Here is a 25,485-nt window from a genome sequence, read left to right on the forward strand (position 1 = left end):
TTCTCTGGCTCGTTCAGTTCATCCTGGATTTATACCTCCCTGGCAAAGGTTCGTTTGTGTTAATTTTATCAAATCTCGCAATATGCATTAACTGAACTTCTTACTGGCTCAGAAAGAAGAAATTTCTCAGCTTTTCAAAAAAAATTTATTCGAGGAGCGGAGCGACAGGGGATAATCTACATCCCTGAACACCTGGGAAACTGGAATATCTTTAATCTACATCCCTGAACACCTGGGAAACTGGAATATCTTTAATCTATATCCCTGAACACCTGGGAAACTGGAATATCTTTAATCTACATCCCTGAACACCTGGGAAACTGGAATATCTTTAATCTACATCCCTGAACACCTGGGAAACTGGAATATCTTTAATCTACATCCCTGAACACCTGGGAAACTGGAATATCTTTAATCTACATCCCTGAACACCTGGGAAACTGGAATATCTTTAATCTACATCCCTGAACACCTCGGAAACTGGAATATCTTTAATCTACATCCCTGAACACCTGGGAAACTGGAATATCTTTAATCTACATCCCTGAACACCTGGGAAACTGGAATATCTTTAATCTACATCCCTGAACACCTCGGAAACTGGAATATCTTTAATCTACATCCCTGAACACCTCGGAAACTGGAATATCTTTAATCTACATCCCTGAACACCTGGAAAACTGGAATATCTTTAATCTACATCCCTGAACACCTGGAAAACTGGAATATCTTTAATCTACATCCCTGAACACCCCAGTTGGGAAACTGGAATACCTTTCCTCAAAACTATATACCTGCCATAGTCGTTTATTATTGTTTTGTGATAGGACTACGGAAACAACTTATCACTTTTCAGGACTTCTTGACAAGCTAACAAAACACATGCAGAACAATCAACTTAAAACTCCACGGGAGAGGCTGAAAAGGAAAAAGGGTTGGGGAGAGTCTCCCGGCTTATCTCTCACCAAATTAGCCACGAACGTATAGTATAGGCTAATCCTATTCTAACGACCTGGTACAGCGGTAAGTCTATGGATTTACAACCCTAAAATCAGGGGTTCGATTCCCCTATTTGTGTTCAACAGATAGCCTAATGTGGCTTTGCTACAAAAGATACACACTCTAGCCGATCTAACAAACGCTGGTATTATCAGAAAGGACTCATCGGTAATGGTTATAGCACATTTGTTGTAATAAATATAATGGCAGAGTATACTATAACATATTTTTATTTACTTTCACGCGGGGTTTTTTAGGGTTGTTTCCAATTCTTATCCATTTTAATGTTACACCGTTTTATCCACATAATTCATTTTTATTACAATTCCTATTTACAGCGTTACAACAAACACAACCGTTCCAAGCTATGTATTCCGTTTATGTGGGCCCGTTGTTTCTCTAATCGGCCAAGTAGTTAGGGCGCGAAACTCATAACATGAGGGTCTCGGGTTCGAATTCTCGTCACACCAAAAACGCTAACACTTTCTGCCGTGGGAGCGTTATAATGTGACGATTAATCTCACTATTCGTTGTATGCCAAACGTTGTATCAGAGGTTTATCTGTACCGTATATTCACGCAAAGCTACATAAGGATTACCTGCACAAGTTAGCCCTAATTTTGAACTGAGAGTTCAGAGAGAAAGTAGCTGGTCAACAGCACTCATCGCTAACGTTTAGGCTACTCTAATTGAATAGTGGAATCTGACAGTCACTCTTATAACGTAATCACGACCTCAAATTGAGAAGCGCAGTTTTGCAACCGGGCACGTTTTCCACTCTGAGATAGTAACTGTGGCTTTTATTCAATTGTTCATCTTTAAATATCCGATAATAATAGTAATAAAAAAACTAAAAGGAGAATTATGGCTTACCTTATATTATAAGTGAAAAACATAACATAAATAGGAAAACATAATTCTAGACAGTACAAAATACATGTTTACTAAATATTGTTGCAGACAAAAGTTGTGGATTTGAGATAAGTATGACGCTACAAGATTGACTGACCATCTGTGCTCTGTCCACCACGTGGATAGAAACCCGGTTTATAGCGATGTAAGTTTGCATACATACGACTCAAGTTTGGAAAATTGATTGAACTAACAACATTTTTTAAAACCATGTTTGTAAATCAATATTCACCTAATTTTCTGTGAATCAGTTATTTTATTGTTTGCTTAATACCTAATAACACAAGTGTCACATAAAAAACATTTTGTGGTTAAAGACCACTAAATACTGCTGGGGTCAACTGAATAGATACATTATTTGTTTTTGAGTTTCGCGCAAAGCTACACGATGGATAGCTGCGCTAGCCGTCCCAAATTTAGAAGTGTAAGACTAGAGGGAAGGCAGCTAGTCACCACCACCGACCGCCAACACTTGGGCTACTATTTTACCAAAGAATTGTGGGATTGACCTGACCATTACAACGTCAGCACGGCTGAAAGGGAGAGTATGTTTGGTGTGACGGGGATTCAAGCCCGTGACCTACAGAGTAGGAGTCGAGTGCCTTAACCACATGGCCCTGCTAGGCCATAGAGTAATAAACATAACTAATTTTCTTAGTACAGAGCTGCACAATAGACTAACGACCAGCACTGTGTCCAAGATGGAGAATAGAACAACAGATTTTATTTCGCCATAGGTTGGAAAATAGAACAACAGATGTTTTTCGCCATAGGTTGAAGAATAGAACAACATATTTTTTTCGCCATATGTTGAAAAATAAAACAACAGATTTTTTTCGCCATAGGTTGAAGAATAGAACAACATATTTTTTTCGCCATAGGTTGAAGAATAGAACAACATATTTTTTTCGCCATATGTTGGAAAATAAAACAACAGATTTTTTCGCCGTAGGTTGGAGAATAGAACAACAGATTTTTGCGTCATAGGTTCGAGAATAGAACAACAGATTTTTGCGTCATAGGTTCGAGAATAGAACAACAGATTTTTAAGTCATAGGTTCGAGAATAGAACAACAGATTTTTGCGTCATAGGATCGAGAATAGAACAGATTTTTGCGTCATAGGTTCGAGAATAGAACAACAGATTTTTGCGTCATAGTTTGGAGAATAAAACAACGGATTTTTGCGTCATAGGTTGGAGAATAGAACAACAGATTTTTGCGTCATAGGTTGGAGAATAGAACAACAGATTTTTTCGTCATAGGTTGGAGAATAGAACAACACATTTTTTCGTCATAGGTTGGAGAATAGAACAACAGATTTTTTCGTCATAGGTTCGTAAAGTTACTCCTGATTCCCGAACGATCACAAAAGTTAAAGAACAACAAAAAATAGGTCGTACCACCTCCCACCCCACCAAAAATTAATATGTGGACGAAGTATTAAGAAATAGAAGAATAATTATTACAAATATTCACTCATCAAATGCGTTCTGTCTTTATGAGGTTAGGCCTATTTATCTTATATATACACACAAACACATATTTCCTTCGTTTAAAACAAGAGTTAACAAATATTTCCATCAATCTGGCTGAGGCTGAGCCGACCGCAACAGACGACTTGCTGCTGGCGAACCGATCGGAGCGACATCTATGTAAAAAGTCTCTAAACGGAAGCAAAATGTTGATTTTTTTTTCAATCAAAAATTGTTGTGAATACTTCTCAGTAGCGTGTTATAGATTTGTAAACACCTTACACATTGTAACTGAAACAAAAAGATGCGACAATGTGTCATTTTTCTATAACACGCACGTGTCCCAAACGTTTTGATTAAAAAGGAATATTATTATTTGAACCTTTTGAGTAATTACGAAAACACACAAATGTTATTTTATTGGATTCACCGACTCTCTTTTTAAAACATCCAGTCTTTCTCTCATTTATCAACCTGTAACTCAACGTCGAAATTATATCTTTGGTAGTATTTACTTAATATAATCGAATTCTACTCACAATCTCATGTGAGCACAACGTGTCTTGTTATACCACACACACACACAAAATAACTCGTCTTTTATGTGTGTGTTTCCTGGATGTTAATGTTCAGAAAATGGATTAAGTTATATTTATTTACGATTATTTAACGAAGGAAAAAGTCGGGTTCCAACAAGTGTGTGATGTGGAAACCGGTTTACGATTCCAGAATATTATTGTATTTCGTTTTAACAGTTCAATCAACTTGATATAAAACATCAAAACAGTTACATGTTTTTTTTTCTATAGTGTTACTTCTTTTTTAAGTACAATTATAAATCATTAATTAACTTCGTAATATAAAACGTATTTGCTTTTCCGATGAATAAATCTTTATTATAAGCGACCAACATTTTTCCGCAAATGTTAGAATTTCTATAACACCTTTCAAATGTCGAGCAGGTAAGTATTTTTTTTATATCACGTGACGTCACGTAAAACTGCGCGGAGAGATACATTTATTACAAAAGGATTACAAAGTGCACTTCTTTTTTAAATCTCACGTAAAACTGCGCGGAGAGATACATTTATTAAAAAAGGATTACAAAGTGCACTTCTTTTTTAAATCTCACGTAAAACTGCGCGGAGAGATACATTTATTAAAAAAAGGATTACAAAGTGCACTTCTTTTTTAAATCTCACGTAAAACTGCGCGGAGAGATACATTTATTAAAAAAAGGATTACAAAGTGCACTTCTTTTTTAAATCTCGCTCACAGTAACAAGAGTAATATCTGTGCTAGCCTCACAAATTTAGTATTGTAAAGGTTCCGGCATGGCCAAGCGTGTTAAGGCGTGCAACTCGTAATCTGCAGGTTCGAAGTCACAGCCAATCACACTATTCGTTGGTAAAAAAGTAGCCCAAGAGTTGGCGGTGGGTGTCACTTTATCTTTACAAACGCTCTCTAAGTTAGGGACAGCTAGTGCAGATAGCCCTCGTGTAGTTTTGCGCGAAATTTGAAAAATAAACAGAGAAACGTTTCGCTATTTAAGATTCGAGGAAGAGGTCTCGTCCACCTGACCAGCCTGGGTATTTAAAAATTAAACATACCCAAGTATCCACAAGGAAGACGCGAAGCTATTCAAAATTTAAACCAGCCTGCGAGAAAACGCTGACGTTAAATTAAACTCGGCCAAGAAATTTGACCAGAAACTTTAAATCCGATATACAACTAGCCATTATCAAATTACTTAACTGTGATATATCTTTAAAAGTGAAATTATTTACGAATACGTTTAAGAGTTTATTGTGATATAATGTCTGCCTTAATTACCTAAAGCTGAAATACTGCACGTGGCTTCGTCATATATTGGTACATAAACCTTCTACTCGTTATAAGCCATTCTATCAATGTTGATTATCGAAGGAATGTATGTCCCACGCCCAACTGACTTAAAATTCGTCACCTATAAATATATATAATAACTAATATGATTAGGACATATATAAATTGAGTGACCCTTAAGCTACACATTATACCATGTGTACGCTGCTCACTAGAGGTATCGAAACACGATTTTTAGCGTGGTAAGCCTACAGACTTACAACTGGTGCTCTGGATGGAGAGAGCGTCTGTTAAAAGAGAGTTTTAAAATTATCTGAACAGTATTATAAGTCCAGAACAAACGTGTTTTATGCCCCACATTAAGTACATTGACCCCTAGGAAAATTACTTCATGGAAGTAAAACATCGTTTTAAGAAAAAAAGTGTTCAGTTGTGGAATAATATCTGAAACAATTGCGTTAATTCTGTATTAAAGGAGTTGACTTATGTTTCCGTACTAGAAGTCTAAAAGTGTTCCATAACATATAAATATTAGCAGAGTGAAGCATGACAAGGAAGTGGTTAACTAATAGAAAGAGAACACTTTTCAGTTCAGAGAAACTCCTGTAACCACAACCATCATCGCCCAGGTGAACAAAATAAAAACAATCGCTTTGACTTTTTTAACTTCTTGATTAGTTTTTACATACATACACGACAGTGTTTGTTAGATTGTCAACTTTACAAATCCTAATGACTCGTAGGTTAGCTGTGCTTACAGCAACATAAATCTTATAAACAACTCGTAAGTTTGAAGTATTTACTGTGACATAACAGAAACCTTACAAACAACTCGTAAGTTTGAAGTATTTACTGTGATATAACAGAAACCTTACAAACAACTCGTAGGTTTGAAGTATTTACTGTGATATAACAGAAACCTTACAAACAACTCGTAAGTTTGAAGTATTTACTGTGACATAACAGAAACCTTACAAACAACTCGTAGACTTGAAGTATTTACTGTGATATAACAGAAACCTTACAAACAACTCGTAAGTTTGAACTATTTACTGTGACATAACAGAAACCTTACAAACAACTCGCAAGTTTGAACTATTTACTGTGACATAACAGAAACCTTACAAACAACTCGTAGGTTTGAAGTATTTACTGTGACATAACAGAAACCTTACAAACAACTCGTAGGTTTGAAGTATTTACTGTGACATAACAGAAACCTTACAAACAACTCTAGGTTTGAAGTATTTACTGTAATATAACAGAAACCTTACAAACATTTCGTAAGTTTGAAGTATTTACTGTGATATAACAGAAACCTTACAAACAACTCGTAGACTTGAAGTATTTACTGTGATATAACAGAAACCTTACAAACAACTCGTGCAAACAAGGTTTGAAGTATTTACTGTGACATAACAGAAACCTTACAAACAACTCAAACAACTCTAGGTTTGAAGTATTTACTGTGATATAACAGAAACCTTACAAACAACTCGTAGGTTTGAAGTATTTACTGTGATATAACAGAAACCTTACAAACAACTCAGAAACCTTACAAACAACTCGTAAGTTTGAAGTAGGTTTGAAGTATTTACTGTGACATAACAGAAACCTTACAAACAACTCGTAGGTTTGAAGTATTTACTGTGACATAACAGAAACCTTACAAACAACTCGTAGGTTTGAAGTATTTACTGTGATATAACAGAAACCTACTGTACAAACAACTCTACTGTAATATAACAGGTTTGAAGTATTTACTGTAATATAACAGAAACCTTACAAACAACTCGTAAGTTTGAAGTATTTACTACAAACAACTCGTAAGTTTGAACTATTTACATAACAGAAACCTTACAAACAACTCGTAAGTTTGAAGTATTTACTGTGATATAACAGAAACCTTACAAACAACTCTAGGTTTGAAGTATTTACTGTGATATAACAGAAACCTTACAAACAACTCGTAGGTTTGAAGTATTTACTGTGATATAACAGAAACCTTACAAACAACTCGTAGGTTTGAAGAAGTATAACAGAAACCTTACTGTGATATAACAGAAACCTTACAAACAACTCGTAGGTTTGAAGTATTTACTGTGATATAACAGAAACCTTACAAACAACTCGTAGACATAACAGAAACCTTACAAACAACTCTAGGTTTGAAGTATTTACTGTGATAACAGAAACCTTACAAACAACTCGTTTGGGTTTCGTAGGTTTGAAGTATTTACTGTGATATAACAGAAACCTTACAAACAACTCGTAGGCTTGAAGTATTTACTGTGATATAACAGAAACCTTACAAACAACTCGTAGACTTGAACTATTTACTGTGATATAACAGAAACATTACAAACAACTCGTAGGTTTGAAGTATTTACTGTGACATAACAGAAACCTTACAAACAACTCGTAGGTTTGAAGTATTTACTGTGATATAACAGAAACCTTACAAACAACTCGTAGGTTTGAAGTATTTACTGTGACATAACAGAAACCTTACAAACAACTCGTAGGTTTGAAGTATTTACTGTGACATAACAGAAACCTTACAAACAACTCGTAGGTTTGAAGTATTTACTGTGATATAACAGAAACCTTACAAACAACTCGTACGTTTGAAGTATTTACTGTGATATAACAGAAACATTACAAACAACTCGTAGGTTTGAAGTATTTACTGTGATATAACAGAAACATTACAAACAACTCGTAGGTTTGAAGTATTTACTGTGATATAACAGAGACCTTAAAAAACGCGTATATTTAGAGTTTTCACAAATAACGCACAATAATGTTGTGTTCGTTCTAACTTACATAAAACATCCTCTGTCTACTGCACGGTTCAAAAGATCAGAGAGGCCCTAATGTACCGTTGAAACTTCACCACTATCACTTTTCCAGCTACCCCAGGGGGGTAAGAATACAACATTCAATGCTATATTTGGGTTCAACGACCCTGAAAATCTACATATGAAACTACATTATACCTAGCTGACCTTTTGATCGCCTTTTAGCCTTCCTTGATAACCCATAGTCCTTGGGTACGAGGACTACACCATATGAGTCAGACGATACACCCGAAGTCCGTCACCCAAGTTTGGTCCTGCTTACTCCATAACTTTGGAGGACTTTGCGGACAAACAGGGCACACGGCGCGAACTGATATATGACACCTACACTTTACAAACAAGCAACGCATACGGTTTTTTGTACTTATTGTAATATATATATTATAACAGTTAGTACAAACAGAATCGCGCAAAGTTATATTTAGTCTAATATATGAACCTCAAAAAAACGACCTTTATTAAAATACACAGACGTTCAAAACAGCAAGTTGTTTCGGTCTATGAAAAGATGCGATATTCTGACGGTTTCGAACCTTAAAACTAAAAGTTACACTTAAACTGACCTTTGACACAATGATATCGACGTGGGCTCGTAACACTTTTAACTTGGGAACTCGAATAATGAACACAACTGGCAAACGACGGAAAAAAACCAAAGCTAAACTCGCAAATGATGATTAACCGTTGAAATGAATATGAATAGCTAACTCGGGAGTTAGCTCACACTTGGACTTGAGTACGCTTTACGCGACAGTCAACGACGCACAGCGGGAATGCTTTTGGCTGTGCTTGTGGAGAGTCTCTCGACAACAAGACAACACCGTAACCGCGAAGAGGAACATAACACACACACACAAAAACAACCAGAGTGACCTTAAAATAGAACTGGGCCCGAAACTTATATTTATGTACCAGACAGTAACTGTCCTTGGCGTACGAAACCAAACGTTTCAAGATTTGAACATCTCGTGATTTAGACAAAAAAAAAAAAAACAGTTTGAAAAATAAAAGAAAGTCTGACAAGCCTAACTCGATATCTCGCACGAGAACCTATCAGGAAATATTCCACCAGGGTACACAATAACGTGATACCTGACTGATAACTATTCAAAGCTCTCTCACGTAGAAAGCATGCTCGCTGGATCAAGTGGCACGGGCAGTTCGGTCCGCTACACGAGATGTCAGCACGTGACAGGTGTACACCACACTTCCGTAAGCACGATGCAGAAAGAACCCGAACCATGTCAGCTGTTATCAACTCAGTACAGTGACTCGCTTCCGGCGTCACCATTTCTTTGTGGGTTTCTTCAAATTATTATGTCGTGTCTCATATAAATTTCATTATGAAAACGTTAAACTTTGTCAGTGGAGTCCCATTCACGCTACAGTAGGTCAGTCGTGGCCCATTTGTAAGCCTACCGTACTGTAAATCCGAATATCTATAGTTTGTATACAGTTGCAGAGTGGATGTGGGTGAGTTGAAGGACTGACAATAGCCCACCATTGTTTGATTATAACAGGCCAACATCGGCAGTGGGTGCTGTTCACTAGCAGCCTTCCTTCTTGAGCTCTCAGCCCAAAATTAGGAACGGATATTGTACGGATAGTATTTGTGCAGCTTTGGCGCGAATAAATACACAAACAATCGTTACACTGTTAAAGTCACGTGTAAGTCATAAGAACCTAATACTGGAGTCATGCTTACAATACGTTACTGAAACTCTGAATAAGACATTATAACTTGTTACTGGACACACGTTAACATTACATTACTAAAACCATAAATAAGGCACTGTAACTTGTAATGGACGCACCTTTATATTACATTACTAAAACCATGAATGAGACGTAACTTGTTACTGGACACAAGTTACACTAATGAAGTAGTTAAAGCCCTTCAGTTCAACGAACTGAACCACATATAGAAAGACCACAAATGTTTCCAAAACGTTTCAAAGGTTTATGTATCTTCAGCTAATCTTTTGTTTTAGTTTTGTTCTTTATAAAAATCAACTCAAAAGACATAAAGCTGATGATAAAAAATAATTATCTAAATGATAATTTATTAAAACTCTCAATTTTGGATAAAATCTCACAGAAATTTATTATAAGAAACAAACGAGTGTGTTATTGTACTTAAACGGTTAAATTAGAATGTTCTAATATTAAGTTGCTATTACATTGTTCTAAGAATGACTTTAATTGCGAGTTAGGGGTAATTGTTGGTTTTAATCCGTAAAAAAAACATTTTATATTGATCAGAAATCTCACACAACTACAGAAAGAAATGGAACAATGTTCAGACAAACGTGTTATTATAATACTTCGAAACTAACTTCAATACTGGTTCATGGATAATTATTAGTTTTAAACAAGAAAACAAGTAGCTTATACGAATATAGAACCTTTTTACAATTAGACAGAAAAAAAGATACGGACAAACATGAAATGAAATGTTTTAATTCCGTATAATAACACGTGAGAACAAAGCGTTGCTGGTCGTTAATTTCTGAATTACGGCCCCCGGCATGGCCAGGTGGTTAAGGATCTCAACTCGTAATCTGGGGATCACGGGTTTGAATCGTCATAACACCAAACTTGCTCGTCCTTTGAGCTGTGGGGATGTTATAATGTTACAGTCAATCCCACTATTCGTTGCTAAAAGAGTAGCCCAAGAGTTGGCGGTGTGTGGTGATGACTAGCTGCTTTCCCTCTAGTTTTACACTGCTAAATTAGGGGTGGCTAACGCAGATAGTCCTCGAGTAGCTTTGTGTGAAATTCTGAACAAACAATTCTAAAATATTGAAATTTGTTCACTAGCCACTAGATAATTTGTATTCGTGAAACAGGAATCTTCCTTTATTAAAACGATTAAAGTTAGGTTTAAGTTAGGCCTTAAAAACCTGTAATTTTTATATTAAAATTCACTTACTGAATTATGTGATTTAAAAGATAATAGGAAGCCAAGATTATTCGTTCTTTTTCAAATTGTTTCCCTGCGAGACACGAGGGAAAGAATTGCACTCAGTTTCGAATTGTTTGTTTATTTTTTGAATTTTGCACAAAGCTACTCGAGAGCTATCTGTGTTAGCCGTCGCTAATTTAGCAGTGTAAAAATAGAGGAAAGGCAGCTAGTCATCACCACCCACAGCCAACTTTTGGGCTACTCTTTTACCAACGAATAGTGGGATTGACTGTAACATTATAACGCCCCATACGGCTGAAAGGACGAGCGAGCATGTTTGGTGTGTATCGGGGATTTGAACCCGCGATCCTTAAATTACGAGTCGAATGCCATAACCACCTGGCCAGGCCAGGGCCTAGTTTCACATTGTGCTCTGTCATTATTTTTGAAACAGGTTTATTAATAAATATGTCAGTGTTAACGGAATAAATGACTAGAAAAATACAGCGACTACAACACCATTTTCAATGCTAAGTCTAAGTTAGCAGAACATAGAATTAAGGGCGACTTTGTAAAAATGTCCTTGTGATATCCACGCAGCAAGATACTTGCTGGGTTGTTTGTTTTTTACCACACCAGTACATTTCGTTGTTTTTATTCATTTAGTGCAGAATTTAAAAATGAACAGTTTCTATAAACACGTTCTGTCTTTTCTAATTTGGACTACATTTCTGAAAAACCTGAATTCAAACAGGAAGTTTACGACGAGAGTAGTTTTCTTGGACCACAGGAGGGTCTGCCGGACTTCCTTTTCATCTCACTGCTATGAACAACTATTATCTATGTCCGGTTCCAGACGTGTCCTACCCAAACTTCATCTGTCCGGAACAACTCCTAAAGCTTAAAAGACGCCCTATTTTCTAGCAGTAAAAACCCTTCATATATACAATATACAATAAGGAATCCACTTTCTAAGGAAATTCTGCCTTTCTTTTGTGTGTGTCTGATGTCAGTAACCCACATACGAAACCGTCTCCTTGTGTTAGAGCGGTTTGTTTGCAGACGTAAATCGCTAGAGTCCAGATTTCGATACTCATGGTGGGCAGAGCACAGATAGCCCATTGTGTAGCTTTGTGCTTAATTACATACTACAAGGACATACCAAACCCTGGCATGTTCACGAAATCGAGTAAGCTTTGAAATATATTAGCTTCATGTGGCAACTGCAGGTTATAAACCGAGAACATTTCGAACACTTTATTGACTTAATTAACTCTGCTCATAACGGTACAGAAGTTACCCACAATCTGACTCACGTAATTAACTTTTCAACCGTCTCAGTCAACACTTTCTCCAAAACCGCTGTTGGTCAAGAAACATTTACGCCGACACCTATTCAAGCTCGTTGGGTTTGGAACAAAAGTCATTTGTTACATTTAAATGTTACACCATGTTATTAACATCAATCGAGAAATAACCATAGAACAACATCTGATAGTCTTCATGTTATATTAATTGACTAATCATAACCATGGTGATCGACTGTTTTCATGGTTGTATTTGACTGTTGTCATGGTTGTTTTTACTACACTTTAAACAGGATTACTGCGAACCAAGGCTATTCACAGATACGTTCCGAAATAACACATAGCAATTTATGTTTTAATTATTCCAATCGAAACTACTTGTTTGATCGATTAATTATTTTTAAATGAAGTAAATTATTAATTTTTTTGTTTTTGCATGTGTGTTTTTTTCACTTACAGGAATATCACTACCACAAAACGGTTTCAGTGATGTATATATATAAATAAATATATACAATAAAATAATATACATACAAATATATTACACGTACTTACGCCTTCTCTATAGATGCTCATGAATTAGGCTCGATAAAGGATCGTTGTAACTATCTTTTCATTTCCAAGTAATCCTAGTGTAAAAGACTGCACAAAGATCTTCGAGTTAAGAAACGCGTTACAAATAAAACTCTCGTTGGCAGCAGTCCGCAGCCGAAAAGCCAGAGTGGAGATAAGAAAAACTCGACTCACTCATCACTGGCCTTGGCTACACGTAGGAAATACGTAGAACTAGGATGTTCCAGAGAAATTAAGACGTTCTCCGAAGTATTGATGTTACATGCGCATGTGGATTTACGGTTAACCTTTCCAAATTTCATGCAGCATGCAGAAAATGCGTAGCTCTGCGCACGTCACACTTGAAGCCATTTAATATCAACAGTAAATGAAATCCTGTATAACAAGATACACAGTTTTTGTTCTTCTGTTTTTCTTATCCGAGTTAAGAGTCAAGGTAAATATACTTAACGAAGAAACCACGTGGTAAACATTCACCTGAGCATGCGTTCTCACTCAATCAGGCATTGTACATGATCTGCATCAGTGGTTCCCATCCAGAGGTGCGAGATAGCGTTCCAGGGGGTGCGAGATAACATTTCAGTTTTTTGTTGTTTATATTAAGGGTACTGTCCTATATATTCAAAAATTACTGTGAGGGGTGCGAGAACATATTAAAATTTTTTTAAGAGTGTGGGGCATAAAAAAGGTTGGGAACCACTGGTCTACATATAAGATTCTTAAACGTTTCGGGCTTGCGTATCACTGTTTTAATTACAAATCGAGGCCTAATCTTTAAAAAACAAAACAAAAAACTAGTAACAAAAATTCACGTTTTTAACACTAACGCATTAACGGAAAGTATGAGGTTTGCCAGCACTGTTGAAGACCATGTGGTACCATTTTTGTCAATTTGAAAGAAACGTACTGGCGAGACCATATAGGTCTCTAGAGTGTGGGTCTGTAAGTAAGGAGAGGTATACGTTTTGTTGTTGTTCTTGTTTGTAGTTAAGCCCAAAGGCCATCAGTGCTCTGACCATCACGGGTATGGAAACTTAGCTTTCAGCGGTGTAATAACGTACCAACAGAATAAGTTTGATTGTTTTATTTCTCCAGCAAGGGTCAATGTAAACCAACAGTGATCAGGGTCAAATTCCTGGTGAAGAGGCGTCTGACCCACTTGATAGTAATGGCACGTGGCCGCTCCACATGTTTACAGTTAACGTAGTACACTAATTTCTTATAATTAAATTTTTTAATGAACACCAGCTCAAAATAATTATTACTCTTACAGCCAAGTGACACAGCGGTGTGTTTGGAGACGTTAAAAATCAGTATTACATGGTGGGAAGCTCAGGGGTGACCCCTTGTATGTCTTTATGATTAATAGCAATCAAATCAAACCATTATGTGAAATCCTCATATGTTACCTTTTTGTAAATAAATACACATTTAATCTAAAAATAATATAAAGTACCTTTAGTTCATAAAGCTGTTTCTGTTTCTTTTGAATTTCGCGCAAAGCTACTCGAGGGCTATCTGCGCCAGCCGTCCCTAATTTAGCAGTGTAAGACTAGAGGGAAGGCAGCTAGTCATCACCACCCACCGCCAACTCTTGGACTACTCTTTTACCAACCAATAGTGGGATTGACCGTCACATTATAACGCCCCCACGGCCGAAAGGGCGAGCATGTTTGGTGCGACCGGGAGTCGCACGCCTTAACACGTTTGGCCATGTCCGGCCCTTATGAAATTACACCAATGTTTTCGTATGCGTTCAAAACCTCTTAGTGGTCTAGCGGCATGTCTGCGGACTAATTACACAAGAGGATAACCCATTCTGTAATCTTGCATTTAACTACAAACGTAATACAAAACAAAAATGCGTTTATTGGCTTGTATCATATTTCAGATAATTAAAATACAGCGTATTTATTTTCCAACTTCTAAACTCTGAATGTGTCATTTTATTTTTTTACACATTCAGAAAAATGTTCTTGGTTTTGGGAAAATGCTTATCGTGTTTTACAGGTGGCGTTGCAATCGCGTATTAAACAACTTTGTGGACATAACATATTTAGAATTTCTAAATTTATAAAAAAATGTTCGTTTGTTTGAATTCAAGCGGGAATTTAAAATTCATTATAAACGAATGATTATATTTGTTGGATACGAGGTGTCGCTGTGATCGCAAATATTAACTTTATTTTCTAATTGTTGGTGTATTTCTCCGACTTTGACGAGGATTCATACATTTATTATAAACATCAGTGCATTACTTTAAGCATCGATTGTGTTCTTCCATTATATTCCAAATATCTTAGCATATTTTCTTCTGGGCAAGAAGTGGGTAGGTAGGTGTCGCTGGCGATCTGCGCCTCTGGACAAGAAATACAGTGCTTCCTCCATTATAAATTATTATTAGTGGTGTAAGTTGGTGTAGGCCCCGCATGTCCAGGTGGTTAAGGCACTCGACTCGTAACCGTGGGTTTGAATCCCCGTCACACCAAATATAATCGCTCCTTTCAGCCGTGGGAGCATTATAACGTGTCGTTTAATCCCACTATTCGTTAGTAGAAAAAGTAGCCCAAAAGTTGGCGGTGAGTGGTGATGACTAGCTACCTTCCCTTTAGTCTTTCACTGCTAAATTAGGGACGGCTAGCGCAGACAGTTCTTGTGTAGTTTTGCGCGAAATTCAAAACAAATCAAATAAATTGTTCTCAATACATTACTGAGTTGGCGCAATGTGCTTCCGCGTGTAAACATAGTATTAAATGTTACTTCAAAAGTAATTAGATAGCCGATCATATTTCCTTCGTATTCTAAACCACACCCGTTGAAATGTATATAAAAATTTCCTAAATATTTCTATTATTATCGTAAAACTAAAAGTTTAATTTTCAACTCAGAACATCGATCTTTAAATACTTGTGTATTGAATGACGTCACACCAGTAATGTTCTAAAATTAAATATATATATATATATATATACACTTATAAATACACTCTTTTGGTTTTTGTTACTGATTATTTAATAACGACATGTGGAATTTAGTTTTTAGTTTGTTGTAGATAGCCTTCGATCGTGAGTTAATGGATCGTGGAAAAGGACAGATGGCGTTGGTTGAATTTTTACCTCAGCAGAGTTCTGATAAGCTCAGGTTGTTACGCTTGTAGCTAAGTTTGTGATTTATTCTGTCAATAATAAGGTTCTATCATCTGGTGTTCATTTTGTGAATATCTTTAAGGCTCAACTCAAAACTGAAATTTATTTCGATTTCTTACGGTTTCGATTACACGACAAACTGTCAGACTTCTCGAAAATAATCGCGACTCTGGAATTGTATGCTGTGGAGCGATTTGGAATAATGATTGTGTTATAATAATGTTCAGTTCTTCTGTAGTTGATCTTATTATTAATGTTACAATTACTTAATATTACAATTATTAATGTTACAATAACTTAATATTACAATTATTAATGTTACAATAACTTAATATTACAATTATTAATGTTACAATAACTTAATATTACAATTATTAATGTTACAATAACTTAATATTACAATTATTAATGTTACAATAACTTAATATTACAATTATTAATGTTACAATTACTTAATATTACAATTATTAATGTTACAATAACTTAATATTACAATTATTAATGTTACAATAACTTAATATTACAATTATTAGTGTTACAATAACTTAATATTACAATTATTAGAGTTACAATTACTTAATATTACAATTATTAGTGTTACAATTACTTAATATTACAATTATTAATGTTACAATTACTTAATATTACAATTATTAATGTTACAATAACTTAATATTACAATTATTAATGTTACAATAACTTAATATTACAATTATTAATGTTACAATTACTTAATATTACAATTATTAATGTTACAATAACTTAATATTACAATTATTAATGTTACAATAACTTAATATTACAATTATTAGTGTTACAATAACTTAATATTACAATTATTAGTGTTACAATAACTTAATATTACAATTATTAGTGTTACAATTACTTAATATTACAATTATTAATGTTACAATTACTTAATATTACAATTATTAATGTTACAATAACTTAATATTACAATTATTAATGTTACAATTACTTAATATTACAATTATTAATGTTACAATTACTTAATATTACAATTATTAGTGTTACAATTACTTAATATTACAATTATTAATGTTACAATTACTTAATATTACAATTATTAATGTTACAGTAACTTAAAATTACAATTATTAATTTTACAATTACTTAATATTACAATTATTAATGTTACAATTACTTAATATTACAATTATTAATGTTACAATTACTTAATATTACAATTATTAATGTTACAATTACTTAATATTACAATTATTAATGTTACAATTACTTAATATTACAATTATTAATGTTACAATAACTTAATATTACAGTTATTAATGTTACAATAACTTAATATTACAATTATTAATGTTACAATAACTTAATATTACAATTATTAATGTTACAATAACTTAATATTACAATTATTAATGTTACAATAACTTAATATTACAATTATTAATGTTACAATAACTTAATATTACAATTATTAATGTTACAATAACTTAATATTACAATTATTAGTGTTACAATAACTTAATATTACAATTATTAGTGTTACAATTACTTAATATTACAATTATTAGTGTTACAATTACTTAATATTACAATTATTAATGTTACAATTACTTAATATTACAATTATTAATGTTACAATTACTTAATATTACAATTATTAATGTTACAATAACTTAATATTACAATTATTAATGTTACAATTACTTAATATTACAATTATTAATGTTACAATTACTTAATATTACAATTATTAGTGTTACAATTACTTAATATTACAATTATTAATGTTACAATTACTTAATATTACAATTATTAATGTTACAGTAACTTAAAATTACAATTATTAATGTTACAATTACTTAATATTACAATTATTAATGTTACAATTACTTAATATTACAATTATTAATGTTACAATAACTTAATATTACAATTATTAATGTTACAATTACTTAATATTACAATTATTAATGTTACAATTACTTAATATTACAATTATTAATGTTACAATAACTTAATATTACAGTTATTAATGTTACAATTACTTAATATTACAGTTATTAATGTTACAATAACTTAATATTACAGTTATTAATGTTACAATTACTTAATATTACAATTATTAATGTTACAATAACTTAATATTACAATTATTAATGTTACAATTACTTAATATTACAATTATTAATGTTACAATAACTTAATATTACAATTATTAATGTTACAATTACTTAATATTACAATTATTAATGTTACAATAACTTAATATTACAATTATTAATGTTACAATAACTTAATATTACAATTATTAATGTTACAATAACTTAATATTACAATTATTAGTGTTACAATAACTTAATATTACGATTATTAGTGTTACAATAACTTAATATTACAATTATTAGTGTTACAATTACTTAATATTACAATTATTAGTGTTACAATTACTTAATATTACAATTATTAGTGTTACAATTACTTAATATTACAATTATTAGTGTTACAATTACTTAATATTACAATTATTAATGTTACAATTACTTAATATTACAATTATTAATGTTACAATTACTTAATATTACAATTATTAATGTTACAGTAACTTAAAATTACAATTATTAATGTTACAATTACTTAATATTACAATTATTAATGTTACAATTACTTAATATTACAATTATTAATGTTACAATTACTTAATATTACAATTATTAATGTTACAATAACTTAATATTACAATTATTAGTGTTACAATTACTTAATATTACAATTATTAGTGTTACAATTACTTAATATTACAATTATTAATGTTACAATTACTTAATATTACAATTATTAATGTTACAATTACTTAATATTACAATTATTAATGTTACAATAACTTAATATTACAATTATTAATGTTACAATTACTTAATATTACAATTATTAATGTTACAATTACTTAATATTACAATTATTAGTGTTACAATTACTTAATATTACAATTATTAATGTTACAATTACTTAATATTACAATTATTAATGTTACAATTACTTAATATTACAATTATTAATTTTAGAATTACTTAATATTACAATTATTAATGTTACAATAACTTAATATTACAATTATTAGTGTTACAATTACTTAATATTACAATTATTAGTGTTACAATTACTTAATATTACAATTATTAATGTTACAATTACTTAATATTACAATTATTAGTGTTACAATTACTTAATATTACAATTATTAGTGTTACAATTACTTAATATTACAATTATTAATGTTACAGTAACTTAAAATTACAATTATTAATGTTACAATTACTTAATATTACAATTATTAATGTTACAATTACTTAATATTACAATTATTAATGTTACAATTACTTAATATTACAATTATTAATGTTACAATTACTTAATATTACAATTATTAGTGTTACAATAACTTAATATTACAATTATTAGTGTTACAATTACTTAATATTACAATTATTAATGTTACAATTACTTAATATTACAATTATTAATGTTACAATAACTTAATATTACAATTATTAGTGTTACAATTACTTAATATTACAATTATTAATGTTACAATTACTTAATATTACAATTATTAATGTTACAATAACTTAATATTACAATTATTAATGTTACAATTACTTAATATTACAATTATTAATGTTACAATTACTTAATATTACAATTATTAATGTTACAATTACTTAATATTACAATTATTAATGTTACAATTAATTAATATTACAATTATTAATTTTAGAATTACTTAATATTACAATTATTAATGTTACAATAACTTAATATTACAATTATTAATGTTACAATAACTTAATATTACAATTATTAATGTTACAATAACTTAATATTACAGTTATTAATGTTACAATTACTTAATATTACAATTATTAGTGTTACAATAACTTAATATTACAATTATTAATGTTACAATAACTTAATATTACAATTATTAATGTTACAATAACTTAATATTACAATTATTAATGTTACAATTACTTAATATTACAATTATTAATGTTACAATTACTTAATATTACAATTATTAGTGTTACAATTACTTAATATTACAATTATTAGTGTTACAATTACTTATTACAATTATTAATGTTAAAATTACTTAATATTACAAATATTAATGTTACAATAACTTAATATTACAATTATTAATGTTACCATTACTTAATATATTTTATTATATAGATAAGTACAATGGTATCATGAGAAATCTTGAAAGATTGACTTATTTTTGTCTATCTTTCTTTGTGAGGGTGATTTAATAAAGTAAAAAAGAAAAACCAACATCATAGGATTAATAAATTACAACAAACGTTTATGTTTCGAAAGAAATGTTACAAACAGTATGAATTACAAATAGAATAACGCTATTTTTATCTACGCCTTTAGAATCTATTAAACTTTGAAGTTAGCTACCCTGTGATAGACATAACGGATATCCCCATATGGCTTTTCTTTAGTTAGCTACCCTGTGATAGACATAACGGATATCCCTATATGGCTTTTCTTTAGTTAGCTACCCTGTGATAGACATAACGGATATCCCTATATAGCTTTTCTTTAGTTAACTACCCTGTGATAGACATAACGGATATCCCTATATGGCTTTTCTTTACTTAGCTACCCTGTGATAGACATAACGGATATCCCTATATGGCTTTTCTTTACTTAGCTACCCTGTGATAGACATAACGGATATCCCTATATGGCTTTTCTTTAGTTAGCTACCCTGTGATAGACATAACGGATATCCCTATATGGCTTTTCTTTACTTAGCTACCCTGTGATAGACATAACGGATATCCCTATATGGCTTTTCTTTACTTAGCTACCCTGTGATAGACATAACGGATATCCCTATATGGCTTTTCTTTAGTTAGCTACCCTGTGATAGACATAACGGATATCCCTATATGGCTTTTCTTTAGTTAGCTACCCTATGATAGACATAACGGATATCCCTATATGGCTTTTCTTTAGTTAGCTACCCTGTGATAGACATAACGGATATCCCTATATGGCTTTTCTTTAGTTAACTACCCTGTGATAGACATAACGGATATCCCTATATGGCTTTTCTTTACTTAGCTACCCTGTGATAGACATAACGGATATCCCTATATGGCTTTTCTTTAGTTAGCTACCCTATGATAGACATAACGGATATCCCGATATGGCTTTTCTTTAGTTAGCTACCCTGTGATAGACATAACGGATATCCCCATGTGGCTTTTCTTTAGTTAGCTACCCTGTGATAGACATAACGGATATCCCCATGTGGCTTTTCTTTGATAGAAAGTAACAAACTTTCTCTCCCCCCTGCCATCACTAACGGGTAGGTCATAGGTTAACAGATTTATAATGCTGAAGAACAAGATTCGATTTCTTGTGATGAATGAAGCTAATGTAGGATATTATACTAAAACAAAACACAAACAACATATCTGTTTGTTCTTTTCAGATTTTTCTTGAAAAGCTACACAAAGGGCTATCGTCGAATAATAATACCCAATTTTGGACTAATAAACTACAAAAAAAAAAAAAAAACAGCGAGTTAGTATCACCCGCTACAAACTCTCGGGCTATACTTATCCGACCGATTAGTGAGATTCGACAGTCACTCTTATAACACACCTCAGGCTCCAATGTGCAGAGCACGTTTTTATGGAAACGTGTTGCGAATAAGGAATCTTCGAGTACCCAATCCATTTAAAATATATATTTAAAAAATGTAGGCTTAATAATTTACTAAAATAAACCTAATCACAGATTGAAGCTCGCGCGTGGAGAGTCTATTTGTTGATTTGTTATTAAGGTATTTGTATTTATAAAATATCCACATAAGGTTTAAGAGGTAATTAAAATTATATATAATTATCACAATCTTTATATTTTAACTCTCTCTTCAATCATATCAATCGGTTGATTATTGACTTCCACTCCCAGTGACATAGCGGTACGTCTGCAGACTTCCTACTTTAAACACTGGTTTCCGATACTCTTGGTGGGAAGACATAACTCATTATGTAACTTTGTTATTAACTACAGATAAAACTTTAATTAATTTCAAATCTCTCTTCGTTCCTATGAATCTCTAATTAATCTCCATATTTATTTGCATCAAACATTTATGTACGCATGAAAGGAAAATATTCGAAAGTTTTATAGATTTTCAAAAAATTGTCTATCTTATTTTATTCATTAAGCAACATTTAAAATCGCTAAAAATTGTTACTGTAAAAAAGCGCTTTGTACGCCTTCCTTCTATGGGCGTTACCCTGGAGGTTAAAAACACCTAGCTAGATTTATTCTCGCTAAGTGAATGATTACGGAAATAAAACTTCAGAAACTGGTAAGAGGGCGTTGCCATCTCGATGCTACAAGTAAAGGGTAACAAAATAATCACAAGACTGAACAACTTTATATTGCGCCGATATAGTAAAACGGTAAAAATAAGAACTTGCGCTTAAAATGGTAAAGTTTAACCATGTTTTCTCGATATTTTTTTTTTAGAAAGACGATTAAGGAACACTAGATGGCGCTATAAATTATTCGCAAGTAAATTTATTTTATCGCTCTCTCTTTATTGGAAATACGTAGGTAAAGTTGTTGTTTTTGAATTAAGCACAAAGCTACACAATGAGCTATCTGTGCTCTGCCCACCACGGGTATCGAAACTCGATTTTTAGCGTTGTAAGTCCGCAGTCATACCACTGAGCCACTGAGAATTTGGTATAAATTGCTATCATACGATTAAACCATTAGAAATCTTTTTTTTTAACTCCAACTTACTTTTGTTATTTTATTTCTTTCGTCTTTAAACAAAATCAACGCGATATTTCACTTTGCTACTTTAATTTATAAAACACGAAAACAAAGAAGAATGTACCATTAACATAGATTGAATGTAAATGCTGCAGTTAAGATGGGCCCACCATGGCCAAGTTATTAGGGCACTTGACTCGCTTTCCCAGAGACGTGGGTTTGAATCCCCGTCACACACCAAACATGCTCGCTCTTTCAGCTGTGGGGGCGTTATAATGTGACGGTCAATCACATTATTCGTTGGTGAAAGAGTAGCCCAAGAGTTGGCGGTGGGCAGTGAAGACTAGCTGCCTTCCCTCTGGTCTTACACTGCTAAATTAGGAACGGCTAGCGTGAATAGCCGTTGTGTAACTTTGCGCGAAATTCAAAGCAAACAAACAAACGCTCACTGAATGTTAATGAAGACAAACATCTGAGAGTTAAATTATGTTAAATGGATAGATTATAAATTGCTGAAAAAATATGGAAGGCCGATAGGCTCGGGGTCGCGCGCGATTTAGTATGCGTGCTCAACTATACTTTGGTTTTACATCAGCTCTGAGGTCAACCAGTTTAACTTACACTTGTAAAGATTTGGTGAAAACAGTTCAAGAATTTTGCGATTACTTTAATACATTGATTGTCGATACGCTTCAATAACCATCATTTTTAATGGCGTTTGCTGCGATTATAAGTGTTTTGAAAATGCTGGAAATGCAAAAAAAAAAAAGGGTTTCATCTAAAAAGAAAAGCGCTATTTGGCTTTAGCTTGCTGTAAAGTCCTTCGTGATTGGTGGTGAGAACCGTTTCGCCCACTTTCTGTGATAAACTGTAGATAAACAAGTCGAATGCATGTGTTGTTGTAAGTCGAGACATTAGTTAGTTTGTTGTGAAGTTGCGCAAAGCTACACGATGGATATCTGCGTTAGGCGGCTCTGATTTGATAGTGCTATAAAATGGAGGAAAGGCAGTCTTGGTCTGTTACCAATAAAATGATCATCACTTTATAACGCCCACACAGCTGAAAGGGCGAGCATGTACGGAGACTCGTATTGGAGCTCATGAACCATAGATTACCACCAGGCCTGGCTTGCTTTATAAATTACGAGAAACTGTAATAGCAGTGTTAAAGTAAAAGTTACATTTTAAGAACTGAACGTAATATTAAGTAAACATTATTAAGTGCCTCTAACGGGATTACGTGACAGAGCTGTATTTTTTATTCTTCAGCAAGCAAACTAATACACTTTTATGGTATTTACATTTCTTTGTAACACAAAGTATAACTTATTGTAATTGCTAGAATACCAATATATTAGAAAGGTGTGTCCAATGCCCAGGGTATAGTCCCATAAAATATCTACAAGACTCTGTGGAGGAATTATCTCGAGTGATTTCAGTTGGCGAGGCTTAGTTTAGAAACGAAAATAAGAGCAAAACATAAAAACTTGATAACACGTACCTCTTAGGATAACAGCGGCCATAGGCGGTACTACAACATACTAGGACAGAGTTAATTGTGTCTCTCCCCTCTGTGCCTGGGTGTCCAAATACTTCTGGCACGATAGAGTGTAGCATGTTATTTGATAACCATTGTTTTTATATTTTCTGGTCCTGTTACTGTCACTAGTAATTTACATATTATCTTTCAATCAGCAACTCATATTTCTAAGACGAATTCAAAGCGATTTGGATATAACAAACACCTCTGTATTTCAGAAGTATCGCATTTAATATTGAGTTTAATAATACATACATTAAATTTTGCATTGCCACGTTGAAAGACCTGGCACAGATTAGTGGTTGCCCTCCAGTGGCACAGACTCACATCGCTAGAAACCGGGTTTCGATACCGGGTGTGGGCAGAACACAGATGACCCATTGTGTGGCTTTGTCTTTAATTCCAAACAAACAAATGAAAGGTTGGTAGTTAACATTCTGGAGTGTGAATTGGAAGTTACACAGCTCGAGTCCCGTTGCCAAAAGAAAAAAAATTCCTCTGTACTATTAGGTCATAAGTGTATTATAAGAATGATGATTCTTATCATCTATTCGATCACAGTAACCGAAGAGTTGGTGGGTTATACTGTTGACAAAGTGCCTTCCCTATAGTCTGTCAGCTTAAAATAAAATAAACTTGTAAAAATATCCCTAGTTTGTTTTTTAGTTTCGCGCAAATACATTCGAGATCTATCAGCGCTAGCCTTCTCTAGTTTAAGTGTAAAACTAGAGGGAAGGCAGCTAATCATTACCACCCACCGCCAACTCTTGGGCTATTCTTTTACCAATGAATAGTGGGATTGACTGTAAAATTATAACGTCAGCTGAAAGGGCGAGGATGTTGGTGTGACGGGGTTTCGAAACCGCGACCCTTAGATTACGAGTCGAACGCTCTAACCACATGGCCATGCCGGGCTGTGATATTTTTTCTCTAGCTTTGAGTAAATATTCAAAACAATAACAACACACAACCTAAGAAATATATCAAAATTCACCACGGTCGTCCCTCATTCTTCAGTGCTTACAAACTAAAAGATTCAAAGAACGGTTCTAACAAATTTTTGGCCCAGTAATAACATGCATTATCTTTAAATGATTTTTTTTCTTTCAAAGCCCAGCACCT

At 32.9% G+C, this 25,485-nt stretch overlaps 1 protein-coding gene across 7 annotated transcripts in view; it reads right to left on the reverse strand.

Moving 5' to 3' along the window:
* LOC143224777 (uncharacterized) overlaps positions 1–25,485 on the reverse strand; it is a 208,644-nt gene that overhangs the window by 141,657 nt on the left and 41,502 nt on the right. The window contains exon 1 of one of the 7 annotated variants that reach the window (XM_076453064.1): positions 24,325–24,361. The exons of 1 other annotated variant lie outside the window; for it this stretch is intronic. In XM_076453064.1, the coding sequence (XP_076309179.1) occupies positions 24,325–24,346 (22 nt within the window). In that variant the 5' untranslated portion in view covers positions 24,347–24,361. Of the gene's footprint in view, positions 1–8,654; positions 9,280–12,854; positions 13,270–24,324; positions 24,362–25,485 lie in introns of those variants that run through there. 5 more of the 7 variants (XM_076453063.1, XM_076453065.1, XM_076453071.1 and 2 more) reach the window with 5 other exon arrangements.

Source organism: Tachypleus tridentatus, chromosome 9 (genome assembly GCF_004210375.1).
Source record: "Tachypleus tridentatus isolate NWPU-2018 chromosome 9, ASM421037v1, whole genome shotgun sequence".
Classification (NCBI taxonomy): Eukaryota; Metazoa; Arthropoda; class Merostomata; order Xiphosura; family Limulidae; genus Tachypleus; species Tachypleus tridentatus.